Source organism: Uloborus diversus, chromosome 3, assembly GCF_026930045.1.
Source record: "Uloborus diversus isolate 005 chromosome 3, Udiv.v.3.1, whole genome shotgun sequence".
Taxonomy (NCBI): domain Eukaryota; kingdom Metazoa; phylum Arthropoda; class Arachnida; order Araneae; family Uloboridae; genus Uloborus; species Uloborus diversus.
The window spans coordinates 214,579,049-214,592,982 of NC_072733.1; the positions used below are offsets into that span (position 1 = coordinate 214,579,049).

A 13,934-nucleotide genomic window follows, 5' to 3' on the forward strand; every position below is an offset into this window, starting at 1 on the left:
AATGGGTAAAAAATGTTTGTATGAAGAAAATAATAATGAAATACACATGTTGTTAGGAGCAGATATAGCGGATAAATTATACACGAATGGAATCGGACATTTTTCGAACGGTTTAGTCGCTGTTAAAACTAAGTTGGGATGGACAGTCATGGGAAAAGACTCAAATAAAGCTAAAGTAGATAATTCGCTGTTACTGTTATCTCTTCATGTTAATGACGCTAAATTAAATGATTTGTGGAATTTAGATTCTTTGGGAATTCTTGATCCAAGTGAGAAAATAAATAAACAAGAAGCCCAAGAATTGGCGTTAAAGCATTTTAGAGATACAATAGGCAGGCAAGAGGATGGGAGATATATTGTTTCTTTACCGTGGGTAAAAGATCCTCATTTGCTAAATGATCATAAAAATTTAGCAGAAAAACGTTTGAAAAATACGGTAAAAAATCTTAAATATACAAGAAACTTAGGGGACTATGAAAATGTCTTTTGTGAATGGGAAACAGAGGGAATAATAGAAAAAATACCAATTTCAGAAAATAAAACTGAAACTGCTTCTCATTATCTCCCACACCGTGCAGTAATTAAGGAAAGTTCAACTACTAGAATTCGTCCAGTTTTTGATGGATCCACTCATTTACCAGGAGGTTTATCTCTTAATGATTGTATCGAGAAAGGACCTAATTTGATAGAATTGATCCCTACCATCTTAAACCGTTTCAGGATTGGAAAGTTTGGAGTGGTTGCTGACATTCGTAGAGCTTTTTTACAGATATCTATGCAATCAGCTGATAGGGATTTTTTGCGTTTTTTGTGGTGGGCAGAGGGCAATCCAGAAAAGTCAGTAATTTATCGCCACGCTCGTGTCGTTTTTGGCGTAAGTTGCAGCCCTTTTCTTCTGGCCGGTACACTTGCTTACCATCTCGATCAAGCCCCAGATGAACTTAAAGAAATTGCTCAAAAACTTAGAGATTCTCTTTATGTGGATAATTGTGTGGCTAGCGTAGACAGCGTAGCAGAATTAGAAAATTTCCGTGAACATTCTTGTAGGCTTTTGTCATCCTCAAAATTTGATCTTAGAGGTTGGCAGAGTAATGCATTAATTCCAGAAATCGCTAACTTGGAAAATAGTGAACCGGTGTCGGTTTTAGGACTTTTGTGGAACACCGCTGAAGACACGCTGTCGTGCGATGTCAGAAAAATAACAATAGATGGACCAATTACAAAAAGAACTATTTTGTCCGTTACACATCAAATTTTTGATTCGATTGGTTTTACTTGTCCAATAACTTTGATACCCAATATAATTTTACAAGAATGTTGGAAAATCAAAGCTTCGTGGGATTCTAGGCTTCCCGATGAATCAGCTGACATTCCGTCCCGAGGATGTACTTTAGGAAAGCTATTGCGTACGGAATGGCTGTGCGGACCGAACTGGTTGAAGAGATCTGCCGAATATTGGCCGAAAAACGAATTTCTGCCTGACATGGAAGTAGTGAACGCAGAAAAGAAGAAAGTTATAATCACAGCTACTAACTCCGAAGATCCGAAGATAAGGGAAAATACTACTACAGATATTCTTCTTACGTTAAACTACTACGAATCACCGAGTGGATTTACAGATTTGTAGAAAATTGTAAAAAATCCAAAAAAGATAGATGATTTGGTGTTCTCGACAGTAAAGAGCTTCAAAAGGCCGAACAAGTCATTTTAAAGCAAATTCAATTAGAAGCTTTTGGAAGAAATCCTGATGCAAGATTAAGATCGATCAATACGATCGTAGGCGACGATGCCTTGATTCGAGTGAAAACGAAGATATTTTTTAGAGATGACGACATGCATTTTCGGCTTCCAGTTGTAATTCCCTCCGAACACCCGGTTGTCCTTAGTCTCATTCGGAGGAAACAAAGAGTTAGGACATTGTGGCGTACAATTGCTTATGTCAGCGCTTCGAGAAAAATACTGGATTTTGAAGAGCCGGAAAACCATTAAGAAGGCAATCAAGTCCTGTATTGTATGTCGAAGATTCAACTCTAAACCGCCCGAAATTCAGGAAAGTGTTTTACCGGAAAATCGTGTAAAAGATGCATCAGTTTTCGAAATTCTAGGAATAGATCTAGCTGGACCCTTGATCCTCAAACATAACTCAAAGGTTTGGATTTTGATTTTCACCTGTGCTGTTTTTAGAACTGTTCATTTTGAGATGTTGACTTCAGTGTCTACAGATAACTTTCTTTTGGGGTTGAGGAGATTCATCGCGAGAAGAGGCAGACCGTCAATTATCTATTCCGATAACGGTAAGAACTTTGTTGGAGCGAAAAATCAATTAAGCAGGATTGATTGGAAAAAGATTCAAGATGAAACTACTGCTTCTTCTATTGCTTGGATTTTTATCCCCCCTTCTGCTCCCTGGTGGGGAGGATTTTGGGAGAGGTTAGTAGGAATTTTGAAGAGAATTTTACTAAAAGTTTTGGGTCGAACATTGTTGAATTATGAGGAGATGTTAGCAGTCCTCTGCGACTGTGAGAGTATCATCAATTCGCGCCCGTTGACTTACGTTAGTGATGAGGTTCAAGATCTTACCCCGATTACACCTATGTTTTTACAAGAGATTAGAGAAATCGGTGTTCCAGACTTAGATGCGCTGGATCATCAGAAATTAAATAAACGTCACGCGTATACACAGAAAATACGAAAAGATCTTCGTTCGAGATTTCGAGTGGAATATCTCGGGCAGTTGCGACAACCTGTAACTACTAGAAATAAGTCTCCAGTTCTAAAAGTTGGTGATTTAGTTATCGTGTGGACAGATAACTGTAAAAGAATTGACTGGCCACTCGGAAAAGTTCTAGAAGTGTTCACAAGTAAGGATGGATGTGTGAAAGTTGCTAAAGTCAAGACAAAAACGGGTGTCTTCATTCGTCCTGTTAAAAAGTTGTGTTCTCTGGAGTTGGGCGCGGTGTCATTTTGTGAGCTTCAAAGGTTGAAACCCCCTCCTGTGTCTGTTCTTGAGGATTTGTGTTGCACCATCACCACCAGTTCATCACCAAGCCTGACAGCACTGAATTTGAGTTCTGGAGTCCTGAGCCCTGAACTCAAGGTGGGGAGTGTGGAAAACGCCTAAGAACTGAACTGAACTGAGTAGTTAAGTTTCTATAAATTAGCCGAACTCGCGCACCTCGTAGCAGTTGCAGTTGTTATCAGTCCTTCACATTTCGCGCGAGTTTGTTACAGAAATCTTCATGTTGTGTTTAGTAACTAACAAGTTTTATTTGCAACTAACATTGTAGTTTATGTGTTATAATTAAATTGTTCTCCGTTAAAAATTCAAGTGTTTGTCCAAGTTGCTTTTGTCACAATTTCTACACGAAAAAAAAATAGAAGGAATATCTGAAGACCATAGTTCAAATGATTTCATTGCCCCGCGACTTTTGGAAGCGTTGAAGAGGTTAAATGTATGGTAAGAATTTTTGAATCTAGAAACTTACTTTGACGCGCAACAGAGGTCTTGCAGGTTAAAACGGAACACCCTGTGCATTGAAACCCACATTTAGTTAGTTAACTTGAAGATTACTTGGACAGACAATGTAAGACTTTAAAGTTGGCATGCATGAATTTTGCGTATGGCGGCGATGACGGTAATGTGAAATAAATTCCGAACGGTACCTGGAAAAATAAGTACAACGTTAGGAGTCAGGAATGTGGTACCAGCCAGATGTGATTCTAATTTTTCAGTGTCCGTACAAAAAAGCGTCCGTGATAAATTGTTTGCAATTGATGGGTACACTCGTTCATATTTGCTCGTGTTTTTTTGTTGAAAGTCCTGAAATAGATCTACCAGTCTCCAGTTGATTCAGAATTGAACCTTTGAAGACTAACCGTTGCAGCTGGAGATAATGACAAAATGCCTAGATTTTTCTTTAAATTGAGTTCCGCAGTCATTGCGATGGAATCGGAAATTATGTTTTACTATAAATTACAAGAATTTGAAGGGCATTATATGAATTTCCCAAAAGTCACTAGTCATGTGATCAAGATTTTTTCCACCTATGCCTCGCAATTTTTTCATCTTCGTATCATTTTCAGCCTTTTAAACTGGGTGTCAGACGATACATTCTTCTGTTACACTAGGTTGGTGTTGTTTTGCTTTCCTGCACATTTTTGAAGTTTTGAATTACACTGTGGAGAATATCAGTCTGTACAAAAATATCTAAAACACATCAAGACATCTAGAAAATTGCTACTATTCTTTTCTGGCGCAAAATTACTCGCACTTCAAGCAAAAACGAAACGTAAGAAAGTGAAGTATATAAACTTGGTTATTGCAATAATTTTGGAAAGTCTTTCTGGAGGAGAACGATAGTTCGAAACCGATTAAGATTCAAGAAACCGATCAGAAATTCAAGTCGAAGGAATAATTACGAAAAGTGCCGGTTTAAGCATAATATCTTAACTTTCAGGCATGAAAAGATCATTTTAAGTCATTTTTTTTTTCTTTAGTGTACTTTCGACCAATTATGTTAATTTTAAAATACCTTGAAACCAAGCTATTCTGCCGTGCTAAGCGCAAAAGTCGTATCTGCATCTGAGTTCAATATGAGAAATTGCCGTTTAAAGTTAAGTGCCTCCATGTATTCGATACGGTTGCAACTTTTTCAGATTTTTTAAAAAAATATTTCGTATTCACAAATTACCATAAAATATTGTATTTAGGTAAAATATGTGACAAAGAATCACTTGGTGACCATATCTCAATTTTGATTTTTAAAAAAAAGTGTAGATACGACTTTTGTTCTTAGCACGGCCAGCATTGTAGACTAAATTATTTTACAAGAGTTACCAGATCTCATAACTTGTGAAAAGATTGGTAAATGCACTTTAAAACAATTTGTAAAGGAAACCTATATCTCTGTGATTTCGAGATAGCTCCTTCTGAAGTACCAGACATCATACTGAATTTATGTCTCTCTCAGATTCATTAGAAAACATATTATTTAGATTAGGAGTTTCCAGGGTTAATTGCGAATCAAAAAGGGCGATTTAACGAATATATGCCATTCACAAGTCTGAGCAAAAACCAAGAGTAATGTGTCCATCATAAATTCGGAGCACATCAAATTATTTCAGCTCAGTTGAACGATCTTTTAATAAGGCTTAGACAACCAAGTGGGTTAGAAAAACAGTTTGCATTAAAGGAAGATAAAAATATGTTAAGAATCAGATTACTTCTCTCTCACTTTAACTCTCTGTTAAGTTGATATAAATGTTTTAAAGGCACTTTTTGAAACAAAGTGGTACTTCCTGTGTTCTGTTATCAGTTCGACACGACTTACAACGCAAGCTCCTACGGATGTCTAAGCCTGAAATAAATCGTCATGATGTCATTGCGTTTTTCTCTACAATGAGGAAGGTATTTTAAATGCAAAAAATGAATTTTTAGATTTCATACAGATTTTAGACATGCGCAGTTCACTCACAGTGCTAATTTTAACCCCAACACCAAACGAAGGTGTTATAGGTTTAATGTGTGTATCTGCTTGTGTCATCGTTGCTCCAAAACGAATGAACCGATTTTGATGCTTCGTTTTTGAAGTGGGACCTGATCAGGTGTGATCTTATTTACGATTCATTCGAGTCGGGAGTTTTTTTTTTAAATTTTAGAATTAATAATAGTTCTTGTGAGTAATTTGTATTGTATTTTACGTATTCTAATGCCAAGACTTACAACGTCCTTTTTGGTAACAATTCATTCTCTGACAAACCCCAGAAATATTTCTTAATCTTCCATTTCCGGTTTATTACCATACATAGTTTTTGACTTTAAAAGCGTCGCGTCGTTTATCTTTTGAAAGGAATCGTACAATCTGTTGTTACGAAAGAGAACTTTGTACGATAATTTATGTTCAAACCTTTGACGGAAGCAACCACAACTTCTTTTTTAGTTCTTCACGTGCCCCGAATATGCTAGATCACGTGACAAAGACTGTTGAGCTTCAACAAAGCGGCAGCGGCAAAAACAGAGCTGCCTGAAAGTTGGTAGCTTACTCCGGCAGCTCTAAGTAAAGCCCCGTCCACCATCTTGGGGCTAAATCCGCATTCTTCCTATGCCTGCTATAATGAAGTAGCGTGTTTTGCTTCTTGACAGTAGATAAAAAGTTAATAAGAAACCACATTTAAGAATCAGAAGACGCTAATTTACCATAGCAGACATAGGAAGGAAACATCGTTCAACCCCAAGATGGCAGACGTGTCGCTACTTTATTCAACGACTCACAGCTTTAGCTTTAAGTACAGAGTTGGATTCTTCAAGTTTTGCCCATATGACTTATTTGCCATTGACCGTAGCATGTATTTAACTATTCCCACTTAATGTTTAATGAAAGTCAATCGCATTGGTTTATGTATTGTTAATTTAATTTTTGTTTGCTGTTTCCAGATGCGCCACGATGCCAATCTGTGAGAAGTAGCGTGTTTGGAGTTGGCCGCAGCGAATCTGTCTCGGTTTCATGTGAGGTGGATGCTGAACCTAAACCTCTCGCCTTTTCTTGGGCTCTAGAGGGTGCCACCCCTTTAGCCCAATCCCACTTCAGTAGCGAGGGAAGCCGTAGCGTGGCCACCCTATCTCCACGGACGCCCAATGATTATGGTCTCCTCATGTGCTGGGCGGCCAATGCCATTGGTAGGCAGAGGGAGCCCTGCACTTTTCGGATCGTGCCTGCAGGTAAGAAGCCAAGAAGAATACAAGTAAAAAATTCTTCCCTTTTTTAATCACAATAAGGGCCATGGTAGCCCGATCGGTAAAGTGTCGGATTCGGGGCCGGAGGGTCCTGAGTTCGAACCTCGATGGTCGAAGACCCATCGTCGTCATTAAAGGGGACTGGGCGACGTTAAATATGCTCGTGGTATCAATGTCCTCCAAGTGAAACGATACCTCTGGGGGTGCTAGCACCAGGTAGCTATTAGCTCCTGGTCTAGTTCTAAATTCGCATTAACTGTTCGATCCGGTGATGGTGCTGCCATCTATCGGTATAAAAAATAATGGAGGCAAGGCACTTAGTATGCAGTCCTCGACAAAAATGCAGTTGTAGTCAGTTGTGACTCGGAATCGAAATCGAAATTAATTCTCCCTGTCATTTTCTTCATTATCACGTGACAGGTCTTCACCGTACCCACATTTCATTGGCGATGATTGATAACATTCGGCTTACTTATGTTAACTAGAGTTATCTATAGTAATTCTCGCCAAATGAGTGATAGAAGGCGTTCCAGTTCCGTTCTGTCATCATTTGTGACGTAACAATCAGACAAAAAGTTGTTTCACGTTTTTGACTGAGGAAAATTCGCTCGCTCAGACGTGTGTCTTATGAAAAGAACACACTTCAAATTAATATTTTTTAGAAGAACAAAACCTGCAGAAGAATGCGCATAGTATAATTCTCAATGGTTTTTTTGATAAATGCATGTTTAATTGCAATTAAAACCCTTTTGGATGGATCTTTCCAAAAAGATCCCTTTCATGAGAAAGTTTTTATATGCTTAATTCCTTTAATTTTAAATCTTTTGAAAAGTATTAGAAGGAAATTTTATATTAATTGTAGCGTCAAAAGAAACTTCTATTTTCGCGTGTTTTAATCACATATCCTTCTAGGATAACTGGGAACAGCTGAATTATACGAAATTCACTTTTAACCAGCTTTTCACAGTTTTGAAAAGCTGGAACTTTTTACAGTTGTGTATTGTCATCAGAACCATCGATCGACTTAATACACAAGCATAAGCAATCGTTTCACATGTGCCAGGTGAACTATAGTAAAATAATGTACCAAAAAGGAACTAATTCCAAATGAGAATAAATTCTAACCTCTTAAAAGAGAAGCTACAAATTGTCCAAAATCAACTTAGATATAACATTTGAAAAAGATTATCATTTAAAGAAACTGTAACAGCATCCGTACATTTCTTTGGTTTTGTAGGTAATCTTCTATAGTAGGTTGGGACTGCACCCTTATCTGCCTTTATCTCTCCATTTTAATTTTTCTTGACTGCCTCATATATCTGAGACGAAATATATCACGATACACACCGGATTTTGACTAAAGCGAAGAGTCAGAGTTTAATCCTAAGGGAAATAATGCTCGGTGATAGAGGGAAGATCACAAGGTCTTCAAATAAATTAGTATTTCTTCTCAGAATGAGAAAAACCCAACACTAGGTCAGTCTGCAGATAGTCTGATTATTAGACATTGCAAACAAAACGGATAATATCTTGGGGTTATACCGAAAATTCTAGCAATTCCAAAACATCTTTAAAATAGCCTATTTATTAACGTATGTTCTGCCTCTGGGCTATTAGTCATCAGACAGAAGTCTCACGTTCAGAGAGCTTCTATAGCTCTTTAGTCTGCCAAACTACTCTTCAATATATCACATCACGAAACATCATGCGCGTCATTTAACAAAAAATAAGAATGTGCATAACGTAAAAACCTAATTGAATACATTGCAGTTACATAGGACATCAGGCTAAAACTGCAAACCTCTGTGGTTGCTGATGCATATACTACTTTAAGACATTGGTATTTAACAGGGCACACTTTTCTAGAATTTTTCGTTCTTAACACATCGACTGCTAGGGACGAGATAACTCGTCCTCCAGAATTATGCTGTATGCGCTAGGGTCGAGGTAACTCGTCCTCCAGCCAACACGTTGCTATATTTTTTCAGCGGGTTCCATTGGCTTTCCGGGCTGTTCTGCCGCGCATAGACAAACATTTAGACAAGGTTCAAAAAGAGAACACAAGACTACTGCGTTTGGTGTGAAAACATTTTCTGATGCAAGCAGGCGTGCGCGCGATCAAACGAGATACCTTATGTGTTGTCCCTTGCTTTGAAAAATATCACAGTGTGGAAAATTTCTAGAAAAAATATATAGAATTTGGTTTGTATGCTGTATTATTCATGAAAAAGTCCAATAGAACTGTTTTCCTTCAAATTGTTTTAAATACTTAGCTTATCTCATGGAATCCATATATAGGCTGTCGACGACGCAGTCAATGTGTTAAGGTTCTCAAGCGTAAACTTTTATTCAACCTTTACGGCCGTTATTACTTTTAGAAATCCCACTTAATTACCCACATGTAAATTACTGCTCAATTTCCTTAGATTTTTTTATCCTCATTTGTTTTATCGAAATTTTGACGTAAAGTCAATTTTTATTTGATTCAAGACCTTATTTATACATATTGTTTCCATAACGAGAACAAATTCACTGACAATGATTTTAACGATGCGTTCTGATTTGGGTGATAGCTTCAAGCATTGTTTCAGGTCCCCCCGAGGAGCCGAGAGAGTGTGAAGTTGGCAACCGTTCCAATAGCTGTATCTCCGTGTACTGTGAGGGCGGTCCAGATGGGGGCCTTGAGCAAGTCTTTCAACTCGAGGTGTATGGTACTGTCTCGGATCGAATGTTGATGAACGTTAGCGCTCGTGCCACCCCCATCTTCCGTGTGTGTTCCCTTCCCCGGGAAGAGTCCCTTCTGATGCTTGTCTACGCCATCAATACCAAAGGAAGAAGCAAACTGGTTACCGTCCACGTAGACGCCTCGGATAAAAAAGGTAAGTTTACCAATATCTTCCATCCTGAAACTTTTTATAACAATTATTAAAAATAAAGAATGTCCATTTACTTTTGAGCCAAATTTCAGTTCCTTGACATGCAATGAAGTCTCAGCGACGCCAAAGAGTTTTGGCACATGCAATTAATTTCGAATATGGCACTTGAAATGAATGATGTCACGAAAAACATCAATCGCTGACATGACACGTAAAACGAATGAAATCTCCCAGACGTTGTTGTAAGTCAAGGCGTTTTAAACCATTGTAAAAATATCGCAACTGTAAGTGATTTATTACTAAATTAAAGAGTCAGTAAAGGTTGCATAAAGAAGCATTTTTGGCTCAGCAATTTGACTCAAAGGAGTGACAATTATTATTCGACATGCGAGAATTCGCACGTCAAAGGCACTTCACTAATTGAATTATAACCGCAATCATATTTATCAAAAAGTCGCTGTATCTTTATTTGCTAGAAGAGACATTACTTAAAATAAACCTTAATGTTCATGCTTCCATTCGTCTTTGTTATCCCTTTCGTTTTTTTTGTCCATAAAGTTCTAATGCCATGAATGAACATTGTACTCTCTTGGGGAGGAGGAACGCCTCTAAGTACTCAGCCATAATCCGTAACTCTAAACAGAAGTTCGTGTAAAATCACTAAATTTTAATTTCTTAAACTGTTTTGATCATTTTTGAAGTTGGAGGTAGGAATCTCGGACCAACGATAATCAAAATAAAGGTCATACTGGTTAAGTATAAACCCGCTGTTATGTAAATGAACGGACCTTGTTTTTCTCGTAACGGCACTAAGTTTTGAAAATAAGTGGATGTTCTTATAGGTAAAAGAAAGGGAGTCGGAAAGAGGGTTAAGTTTGAAACCTTAACCCTCATGAAAATGTGCATTGGGTTTTTTCAGAGAAAAACACCTTAATTTTCAGGATCTCATATTATTTGCTTTTTTTCTACAAGAATGTATGAATGCAAACAAAAACAGTAATATGGATATCGTCTCTATAAATATTTTGTAAACATTTGTGAGGACTATATCACTCCGGGAGTCAAGACCCTTGATTTCACAAGATATAGTTAAGTACATTCTATAAAGAAAATAATCGACGTACCTGGAATTGTTAGAATAAAACGAAATTGTTCACATAACCACAATATTGATGTAAGAAAGTGATTACAAAATAAAAGCAAAAGGATCATTTATTATAGAATTTTTTTTCCAATGAATGGATATTTAAGAACATTGTTGAACCACCTCTATCGTGGATACACGAGGTGGTGCAGGCAATGGGAGTCTCGTACGATGCTCTGAATCATCTCGCCACACAGTTACTGGAAAAGCCCCACTTATTCGATAAACCTCGAAAGCTACTCAACTTACCATCCCAAGTGATCCCAGGTATGCTTAATCTGTGACCAATCGGGGAATTGATCATTCCAGAGAAGGTGATAATCTGGAGGCGAAAGTCTTGTGATACCCTTGATGTGTGTGTGACCGATCGCTGTCTTATTCAAAAATGACTCCTGGGAGCCTTTCCATGAGGACTAATGCCTGTGACTGAGACATATCATGAATTTACCGCTAGGCCTTTAAATGATGTACCTGTATCTCCTTGTGTAACCACGCTAGAGGTATTTAAACAAGGTACTAGAACCTCCATTAATTTGGGGTTTTTCCTATAATAACTCATGATTTTGTTTTCATTTTGTGATCACTGTCTTATATCGATGTTGCCCTTACCTGTGTAAAATTCCGTTTCATTCTGACAGCTCCTTCTTGCTGCCTCATTTTTTTTTTTTTTTTTTTTTTTTTTTTTACCGTAGAGTATTTCTGAAGTCAAGAAATATCTGTTGAAAACACGGGAAAGAGTAATGATAATTCATATACTTTTGTTTAATACTTAAACAAATTGCATGATTATTATATTTTTGACACTACTAGTGAACATATACAGCCTGAGTAAAAACTTTAAGGCCAGTACATTTCTTTGTGAAAACTAGAAAATAAAACTAAATTGATTTTAATACTATTGTATTATTAATTATTAATGTTCATTTCCAAGAAATAACACAACAGACAGGATTTGTAAAGTGTGCAATTACCAGAAAAACAGTTCTATATTCATAGTTAGTATTTTAGCTTGAGTAAAAACTTTAAGGACACTAGTTTTTTTTTTTTTTTTTTTTTTTTTTTTTTTTTTTTTTAACTATAGGCTTTTATACTGGAATAAATATCACCGCAATTAACAAGATTATGGAAACCCTTCAACTCGTAGTTTTGTCCTTAATTTCTTCAAAGTTTTGGTTTTCTTTGTAAAGATATCGAAAGGCAAGAAGTTAACTGTTCATGCAAGAGAGCACATTGAAGTTTTTTTCTTTAGTGGGGATGATTAGGCGTACTATTGCGAAAAAAATTGGAAGATTTAAGATTGAAGTCAAAAACTTTTCTAAATTGAAACACAGTTATGGTAAGAAAAACACCGGGAAAAGACCTAAAGCTTTGTCTTCGCGTGATGGAGGAAGGGTTTGCTAACTTTTCTCATCTGAAAAGAACTCAATCAGGAAACTTATTCAAAAATTATGTTTGAATGTTTGTCAAAAACGATGCGTAACGCAATTAGAAGGTGTGAAGGTTTTATTTATGCAGCAAAATTGCCTAAGCCTCAGTTACTCATCAGACACAACATAGGGCATTTAAACTTGAGTCAGGAAATCAAGACATCGGGTAACCAATGGCTACAACTATTTTTTTTTGACGAAAATAAGTGGAATTTGGATGGACCAGACAGATGAAAGCACTATTGGCATGATTTACGAAAAGAAAAGGAAATATTCTCCTAGCGCCAATTAGATGGAGGCTCTAGCATAACTTGAGATGGCTTTTATTACAATGGTGTGGGCTCAGTTATGTTTGTTTCATGTAAAATAAATTCACAAGCATATCAAGATGTCCTCACAAACCATCTTTTACCAAATGCTGAATTCATTGCTGGAGAAAATTTGAAATATCAGCAAAACAATGCACCCATCCATTAGAGTAACAGTGAAAAAAAAATGGTTCCAAGTCAACAATGTTAAAACTATGAAATGACCAACTAAGTCTCCAGATCTTAGCCCAATAGAGAACTTATGGGGTGACTTAGCAAGATCAGTTTATGCAAATGGGAGACATTTTACTTCATCAAACAGAGTTGAAATTTACTATCGATGATGAATGGCATAAAAAAGACCCCGAACGTTATCAAAAATAGTTTTATCCATGAAAACAAAAATATTTAAAGCAATTTGAAGAAATGATTTCTAAACAAGCTCAAAAATGTTTTTAGTTTTGGCTTCATATGCTTTTCTCTTTGTTGGCCTTAAAGATTTTACTCAGGCTCAAATATTGATCGGTAATATTTTCTAATATAGAAATACTTACAAACGAAATTTTTCGACTTTTTTACTTGTATTTAAGGTTAATAATTGTCACTCAAATGATTTTTTGATAATAAGTTTAAGATGTGTCCAATTTCTTAAAAAAGTTTACTGGCCTTAAAGTTTTTACTCAGACTGTAGAGTAAAATATTGCATTAAATAACTGCAAAAAATACTTTCTAGAAGAGTAACACAAAAGATATAAATTTAAGATTTATTGCCAAATTCTTCTCCTAGCAAGGACGCTGAAAAAGCATTCTGTACCTAAGGTAAAGAAAGTAGAAATCGCCCGAGCGGAGAGATTGCGCACGAGGGGTACGAGTGGTAAGAGTTGAGTCAGTGCGCTGAGACTTCATCTTGTTGTACAAAGCAGTATTGGAAATTGCATGCTGGTTGTTCAGAGCTAATGTGATAAAATATTGCAACTTTGCATTGCATTAAAGCATTACAGCAAAATAGCAAGGAAAATGCATAACCAACAAATAATACAATTATGCATGAATAGTTTAGTAAATCATTAATAACTAGAGTGTGTTTTACTATTCTGTTAAATTGTGCGTAAACTTTCTTAGCTTTGCCTTACGAGTGCACGGCATGAATTTGTTTTTCCAGAAAGAAAAATTGAAACACGGCTTACATATACATCGACGGAGGTAAATCCAATGAGAGTGTCTAATTTTTCAAAACTTTCTCGTTTTCGACGAATACGCAACTGAAATATAGCATATAATGGAATATTTCAACGGCATTAGTCTCGATAGATAGCCATGCAACGCTTAAGAAACTTTGCGGTAATCATGGGTTATTCTCTTAAATAACGTACTAGCTTTCAGTTCCTACATTAAAATCCGTTGTCCATGTATAAAGTTGTCACAATTTAGTTATAATAATTGAAA

The 13,934-nt window shown here is 36.6% G+C and overlaps 1 protein-coding gene across 2 annotated transcripts in view; it reads left to right on the forward strand.

The window, feature by feature from the left end:
* The window catches only part of LOC129218580 (hemicentin-2-like), a 180,907-nt gene that overhangs the window by 152,538 nt on the left and 14,435 nt on the right, over positions 1-13,934 (forward strand). For both annotated transcript variants that reach the window (XM_054852892.1, XM_054852893.1), the window contains 2 exons: positions 6,434-6,718; positions 9,325-9,612. In XM_054852892.1, the coding sequence (XP_054708867.1) occupies positions 6,434-6,718; positions 9,325-9,612 (573 nt within the window). The remainder of the gene's footprint in view (positions 1-6,433; positions 6,719-9,324; positions 9,613-13,934) is intronic.